This window comes from Ranitomeya variabilis, chromosome 1, assembly GCF_051348905.1.
Source record: "Ranitomeya variabilis isolate aRanVar5 chromosome 1, aRanVar5.hap1, whole genome shotgun sequence".
In the NCBI taxonomy this organism is placed as follows: domain Eukaryota; kingdom Metazoa; phylum Chordata; class Amphibia; order Anura; family Dendrobatidae; genus Ranitomeya; species Ranitomeya variabilis.
Window position 1 is genome coordinate 874586324 of NC_135232.1, and position 21741 is coordinate 874608064.

Sequence of the window (21741 nt, forward strand, 5' to 3'; positions counted from 1 at the left end):
GTTGAGCATTCCGATACCGCAAGTATCGGGTATCGGCCGATACTAGCGGTATCGGAATTCCGATACCGGGATTCCGATACTTGGCGCGTATCGGATACCGGAATCGGAAGTTCCATGATTCAAAATTCAGAAATTCAGCCAATGAGAAAGATTCCAAGTGTGGGCACATCCTGTTTAGCATGGAGGGCATGAAAGTACTGGCAAGGCTGTGATTGGCTGCTGAAATGATGTCATGATGCAGTTTAAAAGTCGCTGGCGCCATTTTGCGATCACTCTGCTGTGAATTCAGTTAGTGACAGGACGCTGTTTGCTGACTGAGGGACAGTTTAGAGATAGCGATTTGCTTCTTTGTGCTTTCCAAAGGCTAATTTAGCAACCGCTGTGTTCACCTACTATTCACCTTGCTTTTGCCTTGTAGCGCTGTTTTCACAGCGATCTGCAAGGTCTCTCTGTGTGTGTGTGTGTGAGTGCAGCCCACTCTCTAGTCTGAGTGCAGCCACATAGGCCATCCATAGCTGGTTGTATTCAGTTCAGGGAGGGTGGTTCATTGCCTCATACTGTCCTTTTTTTTTTTTTTTTTTGAAGTAGTGCAGGCTGCTGCACATTTTTTCAAATAATTCCTATTAGTGTCTTTCCACCCGTCTCCATCTAATTTGTGGAAAAACACTACATAGGATAAAGTAGAGGAGGGTTTTTGGGCCTTGCAGCGCCGTTTACGGCTGTCTGCACGGTCTCCGTGTGACTGCAGCTCGCCCTGTAGTCTGTGAGCAGCCGTAGCTTGGTTGTCTCCAGCTCAGGGTTGTTCACTGCGTCATACCGCCAAATCAATTTTAATTTTTTTTCAAGTACTGTAGTCTGCTGTTAATTAATTTAAAAAAATCCTATTAGTGTCTTTCCACCCGTCTCCAGCTAATTTGTGGAAAAACACTACATAGGATAAAGTAGAGGAGGGTTTTTGGGCCTTGCAGCGCCGTTTACGGCTGTCTGCACGGTCTCCGTGTGACTGCAGCTCGCCCTGTAGTCTGTGAGCAGCTATAGCCTGGTTGTCTCCAGCTCAGGGTTGTTCACTGCGTCATACCGCCAAATCAATTTTAATTTTTTTTCAAGTACTGTAGTCTGCTGCTAATTAATTTAAAAAAATCCTATTAGTGTCTTTCCACCCGTCTCCAGCTAATTTGTGGAAAAACACTACATAGGATAAAGTAGAGGAGGGTTTTTGGGCCTTGCAGCGCCGTTTACGGCTGTCTGCACGGTCTCCGTGTGACTGCAGCTCGCCCTGTAGTCTGTGAGCAGCCGTAGCTTGGTTGTCTCCAGCTCAGGGTTGTTAACTGCGTCATACCGCCAAATCAATTTTAATTTTTTTTCAAGTACTGTAGTCTGCTGCTAATTAATTTAAAAAAATCCTATTAGTGTCTTTCCACCCGTCTCCAGCTAATTTGTGGAAAAACACTACATAGGATAAAGTAGAGGAGGGTTTTTGGGCCTTACAGCGCCGTTAACGTCTGTCTGCACGGTCTCCGTGTGACTGCAGCTCTATCCGTTGTCAGTTCAGCCCCCAAAAAAGAAATAAATAATAAAGTTCACCAAACACACCAGTTACACCACTTTACATTTGTGTAGGCCACATTAACTCATATTAAAGTCTAGTCCACACTTTAGCTAATTAGTGTTTCTTATACCTGTTAGGAGGAGTTTTTCAGGAATAAGCACACAAAGCCGTTAGTACTTTTCTGCTTTTCTTTATCAGTCAACCACGATGAAGAAGGCAGTGAGTAAGGCACGTGGGCGTGGGCGCGGAGCAGGGAGGGGACGTGGGGATTCTGTGCCCGCTGCGGGCACCGGTGACTCATCAGCACCCACTTTCACGAGGGAACAGTCGTTCATGCGCAGCTTTGTCGCCGAGCGCCGTACACCGCTGCTGCGTGAAGACCAAATTGAAGCCGTTGTGGGATGGATGGCAGCTAATGCATCAACTTCCATTAGTGCCACATCCTCTCAGACACAGAGCACTGGAGAGCAGCCATCTGTCTCTTCACCACCTGCCAAATTGCCCAGGCAGACAGAGAGCCCAGGACAGGAGCCGTCTCTACTTCTGTTCTCTGAATCTCTTGGCTTGGAAACAGGGGGCCAGCCAAGCAGCATTGGAGAAATGGAAGAAGAGGCAGGGTGCAGTGATGCCCAACAGCTTTTTCTCTCTGAGTCTGAAGAGGCGGGTGGGCCAGTGGCTCCGTTCACCACATCGCAGGCCGCATCAGCTGATGATGACACTCAGGTGCCACTTACTGGTGCGTGCTCTGCTGCTGAGACTACCCGGGAGGAGCAGTTGGGGGCAGAGGGTAGTGTGGATGACGAGGTCCTTGACCCATCTTGGCGTCAGGGACAGGAAGGTGGTGGGAGCAGCTCTGAGGAAGAGATTCCCCGTACGGTCCAAAGAGGGAGAGGGAGGGGGAAGACTGCGGATCCTGCAGCCTCCGCTTTGGCACCCGTAAGGAGCATGTCTCTTCCAAAAGTCAAAAGGGGGGCTCCCAAGACTTGCAGTGCCTGGTCCTTTTTTGACACAGTTGCAGATGACATTTGCTATGTCAGATGCAAGGTGTGTCATCAAAAAATCAAAAGAGGTCAAAAAGTCGCCAACCTCAATACCTCCAACATGTGGAAACATGTGCGCAACAGGCACCCGGCGGAGTTAGACAAACACACTGAAGAGCTAGGCCAACCAACAGCGGCAGCTACCACCTCTTCAGCTCGTGTTGCCTCTTCCTCTAGCTCACACGCAGCTGGTTCGGCTTCCTCCCAGGATCGCCGTGGAAGAACCTCTGGCCCTGTTGTCCAGAGACCCGCTGTAATTCCACCCGCAGCACCACTTTCCCAGTCAACCACACACTCCCAGCCCAGTCTACAGCCATCGGTAGTACAGGCATGGGAGAAAAGGCGGCCTTTCTCGTCAAACCACCCACGAGCACAGGCTCTGACTGCAGGCATTGCCAAACTTCTGTCACTGGAAATGCTGTCATTCAGGCTGGTGGAGACTGACAGCTTCCGTGACTTGATGTCATTGGCAGTCCCACAGTACAGTGTGCCCAGCCGCTTTTACTTCAGCAGGCAAGCCGTCCCTGCCCTGCACAAGCATGTGGAGGGACACATAAAACATGCGCTACTGAACGCCGTCAGTAGCAAGGTCCACCTCACCACCGATGCGTGGACCAGTCAACATGGACAGGGGCGATACCTTTCCCTCACTGCCCATTGGGTTAATGTAGTTGAGCCGGGTACAGACCGTGCGAGTGGCGCAGGACGTGTCCTGCCCACTCCAAGGATTGCAGGAATCCATTCTGTACGCATTGACTCCTCCTCTTACACCAGTTCCTCAGAATCATCGCTGCAGGAGCCGTCACAGTCCACCTCCACATGGACCCGTGATGAACGTGTACCTGTTACGACCGACATGAGCACAGCCGTGGCCAAACGTCAACAGGCCGTCTTGAAATTAATTTTTTTGGGGAATCGTAGCCACACAGCGCAGGAGCTCTGGAATGCCATCAAGCAGGAGAGCGATGTGTGGTTTGAGCCAGCGAATCTCCAGCCAGGCATGGTAGTGTGTGATAATGGCCGAAATCTGGTGGCAGCCCTGGGCCTCGGCAACCTCACTCACATCCCATGTCTGGCACATGTGCTCAATTTGGTCGTGCAGAGTTTTTTGAGGGACTATCCGGATCTTGATGCACTGCTGCACAAGGTCCGCCTAGAGTGTGCTCACTTGCGGCGTTCCAGCACGGCAAAAGCGCGCATTGCGGCTCTGCAGCGCCGACACCGCCTGCCGGAACATCGCATCATATGTGACCTACCTACCAGGTGGAATTCCACGTTACATATGTTGGAGCGGTTGTGTGAGCAGCAGCAAGCTGTAATGGAGTACCAGCTGTATCAGGCGCACAAAAGTCGCAGTCAGCGCCGTACAGACTTCACAACCACAGAGTGGGCCACTATGAAGGATGTCTGCCAGGTTTTGCGTCCCTTCGATTATTCCACGCGGATGGCGAGTGCAGATGATGCACTAGTCAGCATGACTGTCCCCCTTATCTGCCTGCTTGAAAAATCACTGCAAGCGCTAAGGGATGATGTTGTGGAAGAGGTGGAGGATGAGGATTCACCACTTCCATCATCTTCTGGACAGTCAGCGCCACGTGGTTCCTCACAAACGCGTAGGCAGGGGACAGTTTGTGAGGAGGATGAGGAGGAGTCAATGGAGGAGGAAGACATCCGTCCAGAGGAGGGAGTTACACAATTGTCCAGTACTCAGTGTGTACAGCGAGGGTGGGGTGATGACGAGCGGGCAGAGATCACGCCTCCAGCTGGGGACAGCGTTTCTTGGGCAGTTGGCAGTCTGCAGCACATGGTGGATTACATGCTGCAGTGCCTGAGAAACGACCGCCGCATCGACCACATTCTCAACATGTCTGATTACTGGGTGTTCACCCTCCTCGATCCTCGCTACCGGGACAACGTAGAAAGCCTCATCACACCGTTGAACCGGGAGCGAAAAATGCGGGAGTACCAAGACACACTGGTCAGTTCCATCATCTTCTCCATTCCAACTGAGAGAAGTGCTGCTAGTGCATTCCAAAGCAGCTCAGTGCGTCCAGGCAGTGGTGGAGGCTCTGCACAAAGAGGGAGCAGAAGCAGTGCCTCTGCCCAAGGCAAGACCAGTATGGCCCAACTGTGGCACAGTTTTGTGTGCCCCCCACAAAAGTCTACACCATCACAGACGGCTCCAGTCAGCAGGAGGCAACGGTTCCGTCAGATGGTGACAGACTACATGTCTTGCCCTCTTGCTGTACTCCCAGACGGCTCTTCCCCTTTCAAGTTTTGGGTCTCAAAGCTGGATACATGGCCAGAGCTAAGCCAGTATGCATTGGAGGTGCTGTCTTGCCCTGCGGCCAGTGTATTATCGGAACGTGTCTTTAGTGCTGCAGGTGGTGTACTAACTGACCGTCGCATGCGACTATCCTCCGATAACGTTGACCGGCTTACTTTCCTGAAAATGAACAAGGCCTGGATCTCGCAGGAATTTGCCACTCCTCCTCCTGATTAAATAATTAGGTCACTGTATACGTTATCCAGGTCTCCTGTTGTGTTCATCTTTCAACCACCTGAACTTACATTCCTGGGCTCCAACAACGCCAGTTGAGGCTCAGAAGTGCCATCTGCACAGTCAAAACATACGACCCAGTGTTATTGGGTTTCAGTAACGTCAGCTGATCCCCAGCTGTGTAGCCGGCAATGTGTCCTGCGACCGCCACGCTGACACAACTGAAATGTAAGGGAACCTGTCCCCCCCCCCCCCCAAGGCGTTTGTTACTGAAAGAGCCACCTTGTGCAGCAGTAATGCTGCACAAGGAAAAGGTAGCTATTTTCATTATGCTCCTTGCACACGCAGAACTTAACACTTATAAAATGTGTCCACTGATACCGTAAAACCGTCCCGGAGGTGGGACTTTCCTTCGTAATATGACGCAGCACAGCTGTCATTCCTACCCCCTCGGCGCCGTGCCCCGGCTCCTCATCGTTGTTTGATTCCGTCCCGGAGCCTGCGCTGTTATGTTATCCCTTGGCCAGGCACACTTAGCGCTGCCCATCTTCTGACATCATTTGGTGTCAGGCTGGCTGCGCCTGTGCGGCCGCGCTGTCCGAGAGCCCGCCTCGCAGTGTGGTCTAATGTAATCCCACCGCGGGCCTGGGATCAGTGGCCATGCGCAGTGCATATCCTCGCCTCTCGCTCCACTCCCTACGGCTTCTTCAGACTGTGCGGTGCCAGCTGATCCGTAATAGCATGCCACGGCCGTGGCAGCGCACAGTCTGAAAAAGCCGTAGGGAGGGGAGCGAGAGGCGAGGATATGCACTGCGCATGGCCACTGATCCCAGGCCCGCGGTGGGATTACATTAGACCACACTGCGAGGCGGGCTCTCGGACAGCGCGGCCGCACAAGCGCAGCCAGCCTGACACCAAATGATGTCAGAAGATGGGCAGCGCTAAGTGTGCCTGGCCAAGGGATAACCTAACAGCGCAGGCTCCGGGACGGAATCAAACAACGATGAGGAGCCGGGGCACGGCGCCGAGGGGGTAGGAATGACAGCTGTGCTGCGTCATATTACGAAGGAAAGTCCCACCTCCGGGACAGTTTCACGGTTTCAGGGGACACATTTTATAAGTGTTTAGTTCTGTGCTTGCAAGGAGCATAATTAAAAGAGCCACCTTTTCCTTTTGCATCTTTTGAGCTGCACAAGCTGGCTCTTTCAGCTACAAATGCCTTGGGGGGGGGGGTTAAAGGTTCCCTTTCTCCAATCAGGCTTCGGCCTACATTGTGTTCCTCTGCTTCTACTGCTGTCCCTGGGCTCCAACACCGCTAGTTGTTGCCTGGTAGTGCTGTACGCACAGTCAACAGTCGCTCCTCTGTTATTGGGGTTCAGTAACGTCAGCTGTTCCCCTGCTGTGTGTGTGGCAATCCCTCCAACCTCCTCCAACCTCATCCAAACTCCTCCTCCTCCACCTGTCCCTGGGCTCCAACACCGCTAGTTGCCGTCCAGAAGTGCTGTACGCACAGTCAACAGTCGCTCCTCTGTTATTGGGGTTCAGTAACGTCAGCTGTTCCCCTGCTGTGTGTGTGGCAATCCCTCCTACCTCCTCCAACCTCCTCCTACCTCCTCCTCCTCCACCTGTCCCTGGGCTCCAACACCGCCAGTTGCCGTCCAGAAGTGCTGTACGCACAGTCAACAGTCCCTCCTCTGTTATTGGGGTTCAGTAACGTCAGCTGTTCCCCTGCTGTGTGTGTGGCAATCCCTCCTACCTCCTCCAACCTCCTCCAACCTCCTCCTCCTCCACCTGTCCCTGGGCTCCAACACCGCTAGTTGCCGTCCAGAAGTGCTGTACGCACAGTCAACAGTCGCTCCTCTGTTATTGGGGTTCAGTAACGTCAGCTGTTCCCCTGCTGTGTGTGTGGCAATCCCTCCTACCTCCTCCAACCTCCTCCTACCTCCTCCTCCTCCACCTGTCCCTGGGCTCCAACACCGCCAGTTGCCGTCCAGAAGTGCTGTACGCACAGTCAACAGTCCCTCCTCTGTTATTGGGGTTCAGTAACGTCAGCTGTTCCCCTGCTGTGTGTGTGGCAATCCCTCCTACCTCCTCCTACCTCCTCCACCTGTCCCTGGGCTCCAACACCGCCAGTTGCCGTCCAGAAGTGCTGTACGCACAGTCAACAGTCCCTCCTCTGTTATTGGGGTTCAGTAACGTCAGCTGTTCCCCTGCTGTGTGTGTGGCAATCCCTCCAACCTCCTCCAACCTCATCCAAACTCCTCCTCCTCCACCTGTCCCTGGGCTCCAACACCGCTAGTTGCCGTCCAGAAGTGCTGTACGCACAGTCAACAGTCGCTCCTCTGTTATTGGGGTTCAGTAACGTCAGCTGTTCCCCTGCTGTGTGTGTGGCAATCCCTCCTACCTCCTCCAACCTCCTCCTACCTCCTCCTCCTCCACCTGTCCCTGGGCTCCAACACCGCCAGTTGCCGTCCAGAAGTGCTGTACGCACAGTCAACAGTCCCTCCTCTGTTATTGGGGTTCAGTAACGTCAGCTGTTCCCCTGCTGTGTGTGTGGCAATCCCTCCTACCTCCTCCTTCCTCCTCCACCTGTCCCTGGGCTCCAACACCGCCAGTTGCCGTCCAGAAGTGCTGTACGCACAGTCAACAGTCCCTCCTCTGTTATTGGGGTTCAGTAACGTCAGCTGTTCCCCTGCTGTGTGTGTGGCAATCCCTCCAACCTCCTCCAACCTCATCCAAACTCCTCCTCCTCCACCTGTCCCTGGGCTCCAACACCGCCAGTTGCCGTCCAGAAGTGCTGTACGCACAGTCAACAGTCCCTCCTCTGTTATTGGGGTTCAGTAACGTCAGCTGTTCCCCTGCTGTGTGTGTGGCAATCCCTCCAACCTCCTCCAACCTCCTCCTACCTCCTCCTCCTCCACCTGTCCCTGGGCTCCAACACCGCCAGTTGCCGTCCAGAAGTGCTGTACGCACAGTCAACAGTCCCTCCTCTGTTATTGGGGTTCAGTAACGTCAGCTGTTCCCCTGCTGTGTGTGTGGCAATCCCTCCTACCTCCTCCTACCTCCTCCACCTGTCCCTGGGCTCCAACACCGCCAGTTGCCGTCCAGAAGTGCTGTACGCACAGTCAACAGTCCCTCCTCTGTTATTGGGGTTCAGTAACGTCAGCTGTTCCCCTGCTGTGTGTGTGGCAATCCCTCCAACCTCCTCCAACCTCATCCAAACTCCTCCTCCTCCACCTGTCCCTGGGCTCCAACACCGCTAGTTGCCGTCCAGAAGTGCTGTACGCACAGTCAACAGTCGCTCCTCTGTTATTGGGGTTCAGTAACGTCAGCTGTTCCCCTGCTGTGTGTGTGGCAATCCCTCCTACCTCCTCCTTCCTCCTCCACCTGTCCCTGGGCTCCAACACCGCCAGTTGCCGTCCAGAAGTGCTGTACGCACAGTCAACAGTCCCTCCTCTGTTATTGGGGTTCAGTAACGTCAGCTGTTCCCCTGCTGTGTGTGTGGCAATCCCTCCAACCTCCTCCAACCTCCTCCTACCTCCTCCTCCTCCACCTGTCCCTGGGCTCCAACACCGCCAGTTGCCGTCCAGAAGTGCTGTACGCACAGTCAACAGTCCCTCCTCTGTTATTGGGGTTCAGTAACGTCAGCTGTTCCCCTGCTGTGTGTGTGGCAATCCCTCCTACCTCCTCCTACCTCCTCCACCTGTCCCTGGGCTCCAACACCGCCAGTTGCCGTCCAGAAGTGCTGTACGCACAGTCAACAGTCCCTCCTCTGTTATTGGGGTTCAGTAACGTCAGCTGTTCCCCTGCTGTGTGTGTGGCAATCCCTCCAACCTCCTCCAACCTCATCCAAACTCCTCCTCCTCCACCTGTCCCTGGGCTCCAACACCGCTAGTTGCCGTCCAGAAGTGCTGTACGCACAGTCAACAGTCGCTCCTCTGTTATTGGGGTTCAGTAACGTCAGCTGTTCCCCTGCTGTGTGTGTGGCAATCCCTCCTACCTCCTCCTTCCTCCTCCACCTGTCCCTGGGCTCCAACACCGCCAGTTGCCGTCCAGAAGTGCTGTACGCACAGTCAACAGTCCCTCCTCTGTTATTGGGGTTCAGTAACGTCAGCTGTTCCCCTGCTGTGTGTGTGGCAATCCCTCCAACCTCCTCCAACCTCCTCCTACCTCCTCCTCCTCCACCTGTCCCTGGGCTCCAACACCGCCAGTTGCCGTCCAGAAGTGCTGTACGCACAGTCAACAGTCCCTCCTCTGTTATTGGGGTTCAGTAACGTCAGCTGTTCCCCTGCTGTGTGTGTGGCAATCCCTCCTACCTCCTCCTACCTCCTCCACCTGTCCCTGGGCTCCAACACCGCCAGTTGCCGTCCAGAAGTGCTGTACGCACAGTCAACAGTCCCTCCTCTGTTATTGGGGTTCAGTAACGTCAGCTGTTCCCCTGCTGTGTGTGTGGCAATCCCTCCTACCTCCTCCTACCTCCTCCACCTGTCCCTGGGCTCCAACACCGCCAGTTGCCGTCCAGAAGTGCTGTACGCACAGTCAACAGTCCCTCCTCTGTTATTGGGGTTCAGTAACGTCAGCTGTTCCCCTGCTGTGTGTGTGGCAATCCCTCCAACCTCCTCCAACCTCATCCAAACTCCTCCTCCTCCACCTGTCCCTGGGCTCCAACACCGCTAGTTGCCGTCCAGAAGTGCTGTACGCACAGTCAACAGTCGCTCCTCTGTTATTGGGGTTCAGTAACGTCAGCTGTTCCCCTGCTGTGTGTGTGGCAATCCCTCCTACCTCCTCCAACCTCCTCCTACCTCCTCCTCCTCCACCTGTCCCTGGGCTCCAACACCGCCAGTTGCCGTCCAGAAGTGCTGTACGCACAGTCAACAGTCCCTCCTCTGTTATTGGGGTTCAGTAACGTCAGCTGTTCCCCTGCTGTGTGTGTGGCAATCCCTCCTACCTCCTCCTACCTCCTCCTCCTCCACCTGTCCCTGGGCTCCAACACCGCCAGTTGCCGTCCAGAAGTGCTGTACGCACAGTCAACAGTCCCTCCTCTGTTATTGGGGTTCAGTAACGTCAGCTGTTCCCCTGCTGTGTGTGTGGCAATCCCTCCAACCTCCTCCAACCTCATCCAAACTCCTCCTCCTCCACCTGTCCCTGGGCTCCAACACCGCTAGTTGCCGTCCAGAAGTGCTGTACGCACAGTCAACAGTCGCTCCTCTGTTATTGGGGTTCAGTAACGTCAGCTGTTCCCCTGCTGTGTGTGTGGCAATCCCTCCTACCTCCTCCAACCTCCTCCTACCTCCTCCTCCTCCACCTGTCCCTGGGCTCCAACACCGCCAGTTGCCGTCCAGAAGTGCTGTACGCACAGTCAACAGTCCCTCCTCTGTTATTGGGGTTCAGTAACGTCAGCTGTTCCCCTGCTGTGTGTGTGGCAATCCCTCCTACCTCCTCCTACCTCCTCCTCCTCCACCTGTCCCTGGGCTCCAACACCGCCAGTTGCCGTCCAGAAGTGCTGTACGCACAGTCAACAGTCCCTCCTCTGTTATTGGGGTTCAGTAACGTCAGCTGTTCCCCTGCTGTGTGTGTGGCAATCCCTCCAACCTCCTCCAACCTCATCCAAACTCCTCCTCCTCCACCTGTCCCTGGGCTCCAACACCGCTAGTTGCCGTCCAGAAGTGCTGTACGCACAGTCAACAGTCGCTCCTTTGTTATTGGGGTTCAGTAACGTCAGCTGTTCCCCTGCTGTGTGTGTGGCAATCCCTCCTACCTCCTCCAACCTCCTCCTACCTCCTCCTCCTCCACCTGTCCCTGGGCTCCAACACCGCCAGTTGCCGTCCAGAAGTGCTGTACGCACAGTCAACAGTCCCTCCTCTGTTATTGGGGTTCAGTAACGTCAGCTGTTCCCCTGCTGTGTGTGTGGCAATCCCTCCTACCTCCTCCTACCTCCTCCTCCTCCACCTGTCCCTGGGCTCCAACACCGCCAGTTGCCGTCCAGAAGTGCTGTACGCACAGTCAACAGTCCCTCCTCTGTTATTGGGGTTCAGTAACGTCAGCTGTTCCCCTGCTGTGTGTGTGGCAATCCCTCCTACCTCCTCCTACCTCCTCCTCCTCCACCTGTCCCTGGGCTCCAACACCGCCAGTTGCCGTCCAGAAGTGCTGTACGCACAGTCAACAGTCCCTCCTCTGTTATTGGGGTTCAGTAACGTCAGCTTTTCCCCTGCTGTGTGTGTGGCAATCCCTCCTACCTCCTCCAACCTCCTCCAACCTCCTCCTCCTCCACCTGTCCCTGGGCTCCAACACCGCTAGTTGCCGTCCAGAAGTGCTGTACGCACAGAGCCAAACACCTCGCCAATGTGTTAGTGGGGTTCAGCACCGCCAGCTGTTCCCCTGCTGTGTATACGGCAACGTGTACTGCGACCGCCACGCAGACACAACAAGTTAAATGTAAGGGAACCTGACCCCCCCCCCCCCCAGGCGTTTGTTACTGAAGGAGCCACCTTGTGCAGCAGTAATAATGCAAAGGGAAAAAGTGCCTCTTTTCGTGATGCTCCTTGCACATGCTGAACCTAACACTTATGAAATGTGTCCCCACACAGCGTTAAACCGTCCGGTAGGTGGAACTTTCCTTTGTCGTGTGACGCAGCACAGCCATCATTTTTACCCCCTTGGCGCCGTGCGCCCACTCCTCAGCGTTGTTTGAATCTGTCCCGGAGCCTGCGCTGTTAGGTTAGCCCTTGGCCATGCACACATGTTGCGCTGCCCGTCTTCTGACCTCATTTGGTGTCAGGCTGGCTGCGCCTGTGCGGGTGCGCTGGTCGAGATCCCGCCTCGCAGTGTCGTCTAATGTAATCCCACCGCGGGCCTGTGATCCGTGCCCGTGCGCAGTGCATATCCTCTCCTCTCACTCCCCTCCCTACGGCTTCTTCAGACTGTGCGATGTCAGCTGGTCCCTAATAGCATGCCACGGCCGTGACAACGCACAGTCTGAAAAAGCCGTAGGGAGGGGAGTGAGAGGACAGGATATGCACTGCGCACGGGCACGGATCACAGGCCCGCGGTGGGATTACATTAGACGACACTGCGAGGCGGGATCTCGGCCAGCGCACCCGCACAGGCGCAGCCAGCCTGACACCAAATGAGGTCAGAAGACGGGCAGCGCAACATGTGTGCATGGCCAAGGGCTAACCTAACAGCGCAGGCTCCGGGACAGATTCAAACAACGCTGAGGAGTGGGCGCACGGCGCCAAGGGGGTAAAAATGATGGCTGTGCTGCGTCACACGACAAAGGAAAGTTCCACCTACCGGACGGTTTAACGCTGTGAGGAGACACATTTCATAAATGTTTGGTTCCGCATGTACAAGGACCATAATTAAAAGAGCTAAGTTTACCTTTTCCAGCATTAGTGCTGTACACAATGGCTCTTTCAGCTACAAACGCCTGGGGGGGGGGGTGTTAAAGGTTTCCTTTCAACTTGCTCGAGTGCAGGCTTCGGCCTACACTCCGCTCCCCCTGCTCCTCCTGCTGACCCTGGGCTCTAACACCGCCAGTTTTTGCCCAGATGTGCTAGCTGCACAGAGAAAAACACCAGCCAATGTGTCAGTGGGGTTCAGCACCGCCAGCTGTTCCCCTGCTGTGTAGCCGGCAACGTGTCCTGCGACCGCCACGCAGACACAAGAACTGAAATTGAAGGGAACCTGTCCCCCCTCCCCCAGGCGTTTTTACGTTATCCAGCCACCTTGTACAGCGGTAATGCTGCATGTGTGCAAGGTGGCTCATAAACGTATTCTCCTCGCACATGTGGAACTGAAAACACGTCTGAAATGTGTCCTCTGTGTGACCATTTAACCGTCCCGGGGGTGTGACTTTCCTTTGTAATGACACGCTGCAACCCCCTTGGTAGCGCTGCCCGTCTTCTGGCATCATTGTTTGGCTGGCTGCGCCTCTGCGGCCGCCCTGACCCACACAACGCCCCTCGGTGTCTTATTTATTGGGACTGCGAGGGTGTGATTGATGGGCAGGATCAGTGCATCAGTTCGCCTGTCCCTCCTCTCCTTCCGCCTTCTTCGGACTGTGCGGCTTCATGGCCGTGGCATGCGATAAGGGATCAGATGACGCCGCACAGTCTGAAGCGGGTGTAAGGACCCGCGTGTGAGAGGCGAACATATGTGCTGCGCCAGGCCCTGAATCCCAGCCCCGCAGTGTTTTAACAATGTTAAGACACTGCGGGGCTGGGATTCATGGTGATCGCGAACCGCAACGGCCGACATTAAATGATGTCAGAAGATGGGCAGCGCTAACGGCGCTAGGCCAGGGGATAACACGACAGCGCAGACTCCTGTACAGCAAATAACAACGCTCAGGAGGCTGCACCCAGCACCAAGGTGGGATTCTTGACATCTGTGCTGCGTCTCATTACAAAGGGAACTCTCGCCTCCATTACACAGTTTGACTGTATAAAGGGCTAAATGTTATACGTGTTCCATTCAGCGTGTGCAAGGAGAAAAATTACAAGAGCAACCTTTGACTTGCGCAGCACTACTGCTGCATAAGCTGTGGCTCTTCTACTTTGTAACCCCTGAGGGGGGGTTAAAGGTGACTTTTGAAATCGGTTCAATTAGGCTTCGGCCTACACTCTGCTCCACCTGCAGAGCCCGGGCTCCAACAACGCTAGTTGCTGTCCGGAAGTGCTGGCTGCACAGAGCCAAACACCTCGCCAATGTGTCAGTGGGGTCCAGCACCGCCAGCTGTTCCCCTGCTGTGTAGCCGGCAACGTGTCCTGCAAAAGCCACGCAGACACAACACACCCAAAGCTGCCGCCTGTGCAGGCTTCGGCCTACACTCCCCTCCCCCTGCTCCTCCTCCTCCTGCTCCTCCTCCTGCTGTCCCTGGGCTCTAACACACCGCCAGTTTTTGCCCAGATGTGCTAGCTGCACAGAGAAAAACACCAGCCAATGTGTCAGTGGGGTCCAGCACCGCCAGCTGTTCCCCTGCTGTGCAGCCGGCAACGTGTCCTGCAAAAGCCACGCAGACACAAGAACTGAAATTGAAGGGAACCTGTCCCCCCTCCCCCAGGCGTTTTTACGTTATCCAGCCACCTTGTACAGCGGTAATGCTGCATGTGTGCAAGGTGGCTCATAAACGTATTCTCCTCGCACATGTGGAACTGAAAACACGTCTGAAATGTGTCCTCTGTGTGACCATTTAACCGTCCCGGGGGTGTGACTTTCCTTTGTAATGACACGCTGCAACCCCCTTGGTAGCGCTGCCCGTCTTCTGGCATCATTGTTTGGCTGGCTGCGCCTCTGCGGCCGCCCTGACCCACACAACGCCCCTCGGTGTCTTATTTATTGGGACTGCGAGGGTGTGATTGATGGGCAGGATCAGTGCATCAGTTCGCCTGTCCCTCCTCTCCTTCCGCCTTCTTCGGACTGTGCGGCTTCATGGCCGTGGCATGCGATAAGGGATCAGATGACGCCGCACAGTCTGAAGCGGGTGTAAGGACCCGCGTGTGAGAGGCGAACATATGTGCTGCGCCAGGCCCTGAATCCCAGCCCCGCAGTGTTTTAACAATGTTAAGACACTGCGGGGCTGGGATTCATGGTGATCGCGAACCGCAACGGCCGACATTAAATGATGTCAGAAGATGGGCAGCGCTAACGGCGCTAGGCCAGGGGATAACACGACAGCGCAGACTCCTGTACAGCAAATAACAACGCTCAGGAGGCTGCACCCAGCACCAAGGTGGGATTCTTGACATCTGTGCTGCGTCTCATTACAAAGGGAACTCTCGCCTCCATTACACAGTTTGACTGTATAAAGGGCTAAATGTTATACGTGTTCCATTCAGCGTGTGCAAGGAGAAAAATTACAAGAGCAACCTTTGACTTGCGCAGCACTACTGCTGCATAAGCTGTGGCTCTTCTACTTTGTAACCCCTGAGGGGGGGTTAAAGGTGACTTTTGAAATCGGTTCAATTAGGCTTCGGCCTACACTCTGCTCCACCTGCAGAGCCCGGGCTCCAACAACGCTAGTTGCTGTCCGGAAGTGCTGGCTGCACAGAGCCAAACACCTCGCCAATGTGTCAGTGGGGTCCAGCACCGCCAGCTGTTCCCCTGCTGTGTAGCCGGCAACGTGTCCTGCAAAAGCCACGCAGACACAACACACCCAAAGCTGCCGCCTGTGCAGGCTTCGGCCTACACTCCCCTCCCCCTGCTCCTCCTCCTCCTGCTCCTCCTCCTGCTGTCCCTGGGCTCTAACACACCGCCAGTTTTTGCCCAGATGTGCTAGCTGCACAGAGAAAAACACCAGCCAATGTGTCAGTGGGGTCCAGCACCGCCAGCTGTTCCCCTGCTGTGCAGCCGGCAACGTGTCCTGCAAAAGCCACGCAGACACAAGAACTGAAATTGAAGGGAACCTGTCCCCCCTCCCCCAGGCGTTTTTACGTTATCCAGCCACCTTGTACAGCGGTAATGCTGCATGTGTGCAAGGTGGCTCATAAACGTATTCTCCTCGCACATGTGGAACTGAAAACACGTCTGAAATGTGTCCTCTGTGTGACCATTTAACCGTCCCGGGGGTGTGACTTTCCTTTGTAATGACACGCTGCAACCCCCTTGGTAGCGCTGCCCGTCTTCTGGCATCATTGTTTGGCTGGCTGCGCCTCTGCGGCCGCCCTGACCCACACAACGCCCCTCGGTGTCTTATTTATTGGGACTGCGAGGGTGTGATTGATGGGCAGGATCAGTGCATCAGTTCGCCTGTCCCTCCTCTCCTTCCGCCTTCTTCGGACTGTGCGGCTTCATGGCCGTGGCATGCGATAAGGGATCAGATGACGCCGCACAGTCTGAAGCGGGTGTAAGGACCCGCGTGTGAGAGGCGAACATATGTGCTGCGCCAGGCCCTGAATCCCAGCCCCGCAGTGTTTTAACAATGTTAAGACACTGCGGGGCTGGGATTCATGGTCATCGCGAACCGCAACGGCCGACATTAAATGATGTCAGAAGATGGGCAGCGCTAACGGCGCTAGGCCAGGGGATAACACGACAGCGCAGACTCCTGTACAGCAAATAACAACGCTCAGGAGGCTGCACCCAGCACCAAGGTGGGATTCTTGACATCTGTGCTGCGTCTCATTACAAAGGGAACTCTCGCCTCCATTACACAGTTTGACTGTATAAAGGGCTAAATGTTATACGTGTTCCATTCAGCGTGTGCAAGGAGAAAAATTACAAGAGCAACCTTTGACTTGCGCAGCACTACTGCTGCATAAGCTGTGGCTCTTCTACTTTCTAACCCCTGAGGGGGGGTTAAAGGTTACCTTTGAAATTGGTTCAAGTAGGCTTCGGCCTACACTCTGCTCCCCCTGCAGAGCCCGGGCTACAACACCGCTCGTTGCTGTCCGGAAGTGCTGGCTGCACAGAGCCAAACACCTCGCCAATGTGTCAGTGGGGTCCAGCACCGCCAGCTGTTCCCCTGCTGTGTAGCCGGCAACGTGTCCTGCGACCGCCACGCAGACACAACACACCCAAAGCTGCCGCCAGTGCAGGCTTCGGCCTACACTCCCCTCCCCCTGCTCCTGCTCCTCCTCCTTCTCCTGCTGTCCCTGGGCTCTAACACACCGCCAGTTGGGGCCCAGATGTGCTAGCTGCACAGAGAAAAACACCAGCCAATGTGTCAGTGGGGTTCAGCACCGCCAGCTGTTCCCCTGCTGTGCAGCCGGCATCGTGTCCTGCAAAAGCCACGCAGACACTTGCTCTTGTACCTTCTGCTCCCCATCCTGGTTCCAGTACCGTCAGCTGGTTCCGGGCAGAGCCTTTGGCTTAGGTGCCTCCCTTTGGTATCCGAGTTCCACCAACGTCAGGTGGTCCTTGGTAGTGCTTTCAGGCACGGGTACCTCCTGCTTAGTAACCGGGTTCCAGTAACGTCAGCTGGTCCTCGGTAGTTCCATTGGCTCTTGGACCTTCGGCTACCCATCCGGGTTCCAGCACCGTCAGCTGGTTCTCGGCAGTGTCTTTTGCTCTTGTACCTTCTGCTCCCCATCCTGGTTCCAGTACCGTCAGCTGGTTCCGGGCAGAGCCTTTGGCTTAGGTGCCTCCCTCTGGGTATCTGAGTTCCACCAACGTCAGGTGGTCCTTGGTAGTGCTTTCAGCACGGGTACCTCCTGCTTAGTAACCGGGTTCCAGTAACGTCAGCTGGTCCTCGGTCGTTCCATTGGCTCTTGGACCTTCGGGTAGCCATCTGAGCTCCAGTTCCATCAGCTGGTTCTCGGCATTCTCTCAGCCTTCTTGTACCTTCTGCTGCATTTCCAAGTTCAAGAGACTAAACACGATGACCCGGAAGACCACCCCTAAGATGACGACGACACCAGAGACGACAACCACCGTGATGACGACGACCCTGGAGACGATGACCCTGAAGACCACCCCGATGACGACGACCCCGGAGACGACCCCGATGACGACGACCCCGGAGACGACGACCCTGGAGACGACGACGACCTGGAAGACCGAGAAGCAGAAGAACAAGAGGCTGCAGAACAAAGAGCAGAAGGACATTAAGCATAACACAAAATATCAGAGCAAAAAATATTATGTAAATTATAAGCAGAAGAAGACTAAGCAGTGTATGGGGGTGAGTCCGTTCCTCCTCGTGGTGCCCCTGGATAAAGCCTGATGCTGCAGGCCAAACTGAACGCGGACAAATGTAACTGTTTTGTGACAGGCAGAACGGAAGGTGTAATCTTCAAACTTTTATAGATAACAACTACGGGAATGCCTGTCACAAATAAGAATATGATGAAGAAGTAGAATATGATGAAGATAATAGTAAAATAAAAAGAATATGAACAATGTAACCCAAAAAATAATAGGTAGAAGATGAAGAAGAAGATGAAGAAGGTGAAGAAGTTGATGTCAAAGAAGCTGATGATGAGGATAATGAAGAAGAAAGCGTGGGAGAAGTAAAAAAGAAGGTGAAGGGCGTGGAAGTAGTGAAACATCAATATCTGACATAAAAAAAAAAAATAACATAGTCAAATTCTTTCTAACGCCGAACGTCATAAAAAAAAAAAAAAAATCCTGCTATTCTATTAGATTGGGCTAAACCTCTGTGCCTTTAATGTCTCCGCCACGTCCCCCAATACATCCTACATTATTCTTAGTTGTTTTCCTTCATGTAGAATGAACCTACAAGTGTATAAAGGGTTTATTTTAATTCCGATATTTTCGTCCCATTGACTTGCATTGGGATCGGGTATCGGTATCGGATTGGATTCCGATACTGTGACGGTATCGGCCGATACTTTCCGATTCCGATACTTTCCGATATCGGAAAGTATCGCTCAACACTAGTGTTGAGCGATACCTTCCGATACTCAAAGGTATCGGTATCGGATGGGATCGGCCGATATCCAAAAAATATCGGATATCACCGATACCGATACCCGATACCAATGCAAGTCAATGGGAAACAAGTATCGGAAGCTATCCTGGATGGTTCCCAGGGTCTGAAGGAGAAGAAACTCTCCTTCAGGCCCTGGGATCCATATTCATGTAAAAAATAAAGAATAAAAATAAAAAATATGGATATACTCACCCCTCCGAAAACCCTGGCTGTCACCGCTGCAAGCGTCTGCCTCCGTTCCTAAGAATGCAGAGCGTGAAGGACCTTCGATGATGTTGCAGTCAGGTGACCGGTCACATGAGCGGTCACGGACCAATCACAAGACTGCGACGTCATCGAAGGTCCTTCACCCTCTGCATTCTTAGGAACGGAGGCAGACGCTTGCAGTGGTGACATCAGGGTTCTCGGAGGGGTGAGTATATCCATATTTTTTATTTTTATTATTTATTTTTTACATGAATATGGATCCCAGGGCCTGAAGCACACGCCGAAGATGACTGGGAACACTTCCGATTCCGATTTCCGATATCGCAAAAATATTGGCCGATACCCGATATATGCAGTATTGGAATGCTCAACACTAGTTATTACTGTACATTATGCCCCACACCATAATCCTGGGAGTAGGACCGGTAAGATGCCCCTCATAAAGGACTGTTTCTGTTTATGGTTTTGCCCATGTGGTCTAGTCAGAATCTAAGAATGGCACATTAGACAATGAGCCAGATGCTCAAATGACCTCACGCAATCACTCTCAAAGGTCATTATGGTGCAAAGCAAGACAGTAAAGGTACCGTCACACTAAACGATATCGCTAGTGATCCGTGACGTTGCAGCGTCCTGACTAGCGATATCGTTGAGTTTGACAGGCAGCAGCGATCAGGATCCTGCTGTGATATCGCTGGTCGTTTAGGAAAGTTCAGAACTTTATTTGGTCGTCAGATCGCCGTGTATCGTTGTGTTTGACAGCAAAAGCAACGATGCCAGCGATGTTTTACAATGGTAACCAGGGTAAATATCGGGTTACTAAGCGCAGGGCCGCGCTTAGTAACCCGATGTTTACCCTGGTTACCATCGTAAAAGTAAAAAAAACAAACAGTACATACTCACCTTCTGATGTCTGTCACACGTCCCTCGCCGTCCGCTTCCTGCACTGACTGAGCGCCGGCCGTAAAGTAAAAGCACAGCACAGCGGTGACGTCACCGCTCTGCTGTTAGGGCCGGCACTTACACAGTGCAGGGAAGCGGATGCCAGGGGACGTGAAGGTGAGTATGTACTGTTTGTTTTTTTACATTTTACACTGGTAACCAGGGTAAACATCGGGTTACTAAGCGCGGCCCTGCGCTTAGCAACCTGATGTTTACCCTGGTTACCCGGGGACTTCGGCATCGTTGGTCGCTGGAGAGCTGTCTGTGTGACAGCTCTCCAGCGACCAAAAAGCGACGCTGCAGCGATCGGCATCGTTGTCTGTATCGCTGCAGCATCGCTTAGTGTGAAGGTACCTTAATGGAGGCTGAAATAGATGTCTTTTCTCTTCAGCAATGAGCCCTGATTTGTCTTGTATGCAATGATATCCAGAGATTGGTCTGGAGACCAAATGGGCAACACTATGAAGGGGCCTTAACAAGTGAACATGAAAGTGTCCGATAATCTGTTTTTCAACACGATATTGCCATGTTGCATATTGTTCAGGCTATTGTGTGCTTCCAAGGCCTGCAAATCTTTTGGATTTGTCTCCAGTCAAGCACATCTAGACATCATTGATCGGCAATTGCAAAAGAAGCTGCCAGCAGATGTTGATGATTTACAAGCCAATTGCATTCTGTGTGGCAGAGCATTTCTCATATAGATATTAATCACCTCATTGATAGTATGCGACTAAGTGTGCGATTTCTATGTATCTTGCTTATTGTGGATACTGAATAAATCGAGATCATGAAAATTCAGAAGAAAGAAAAAGGAGCGACACTCGCCTTTCAGTATTGTCCTACAGCTTTTGTGATAGAAACATTATCTTTTATTAAACATTTTAATAATAATTAACAAAAGTATTTTTTATGCGGTTTACTTTGAGATGGAAAGAGCCCTTTAATGTAATGGAGGCTTTTTCAATTATTTAATTAGTATATTCCCTAAATTGATTTCAAAGTAATGATTGGGACTGCTGGAGAACACCTAATGCAACAATTGACTATATGTGTTGTAGAAATGTGTATTCATTCTCTGATTCCTATCTTGACAAATGTGTTTTATCTGCAGTATCCGCACAGTGCTGATTTTATAAGGACCACGGCAGGCCTAGACGAGCTATGATTGCGTCCTCCTAATAAAAATATACACAGTCTTTTTGCTTGTATATCTTATATATCATGGAAATACAACAGCTCTTTGACACTTACTATAAGTACTAAAAAATGATTGTTCTAATCAAATGTACATTTTAATCTCTTATGGAACAAGTTTGTACAAATTTACTGTTTAGTGGAAATTTTAATTATGTTCTGTTTTTTTATCTTCTGAAATATATTACTGGTTGATTTTTTCTTTTTTTTTTCTTTTGACCTTTTTTGACCTTTTGACTTTTAATCTAGGCTACATTAATAAATAAACAACTTATGAGATTCTTTGCTTAAAAACTTAAGATCAATTATTCACAGAATACAAATATTTAAACTGCACCATGATGTTAGACTGTGTACTTAAATAAAAGATATACTGTATAGCAATTAAAGTTTTTTACTCTTATTGTGCACAACCTATGTATAAGAATGGTGGTGTTTCTGGAAAAAAGAAGATCCTGCATTCTGATCCCCCACAGCTATCAAAATAATAGTTCTATTAGTATTTTCAACCTCAGACCGAGTTTCAAATGAATATATAAAAAATCGTTAGAGTTTAATCCAGAAAACTGGGACAATAATTTTCTCACTGATCATCTGTGTAAAGTCCGATTTTATACAGCAGCAGTTAATAATTTAGAAGGTTACAGTTTGCTAAACTGTAAAACGATTTGCAATGTATCCTTAAAAACAAATAACAGATGCGATACTGTGGCTCCATATGACATATGATTCTTTTTTTGCGCACCCCTATGGGTTAGTCTCATTTGACAGACAGAAAAACTAATGCATGATGCAATTTATTTCACATACTGATTTGGTCAGTTAAAAATCTGCACTGCCCCACACTATTCATTCATGTGCTGTCTGCTTTTTCATGAACAGCAAATATGCTAGTGTGAACAAGACTTTAGGCTAA

The 21741-nt window shown here is 52.3% G+C and overlaps 1 protein-coding gene across 2 annotated transcripts in view; it reads left to right on the forward strand.

Annotated features, from left to right (window-relative positions):
• Window positions 1-21214, forward strand: part of LOC143788214 (alcohol dehydrogenase 1-like) — a 124503-nt gene extending 103289 nt beyond the window's left edge. For both annotated transcript variants that reach the window (XM_077277717.1, XM_077277708.1), the window contains exon 9: window positions 20743-21214. In XM_077277717.1, coding sequence (XP_077133832.1) covers window positions 20743-20767 — 25 coding nt within the window. In that variant the 3' untranslated portion in view covers window positions 20768-21214. The remainder of the gene's footprint in view (window positions 1-20742) is intronic.
• The last annotated feature ends 527 nt before the right edge of the window (window positions 21215-21741 follow it).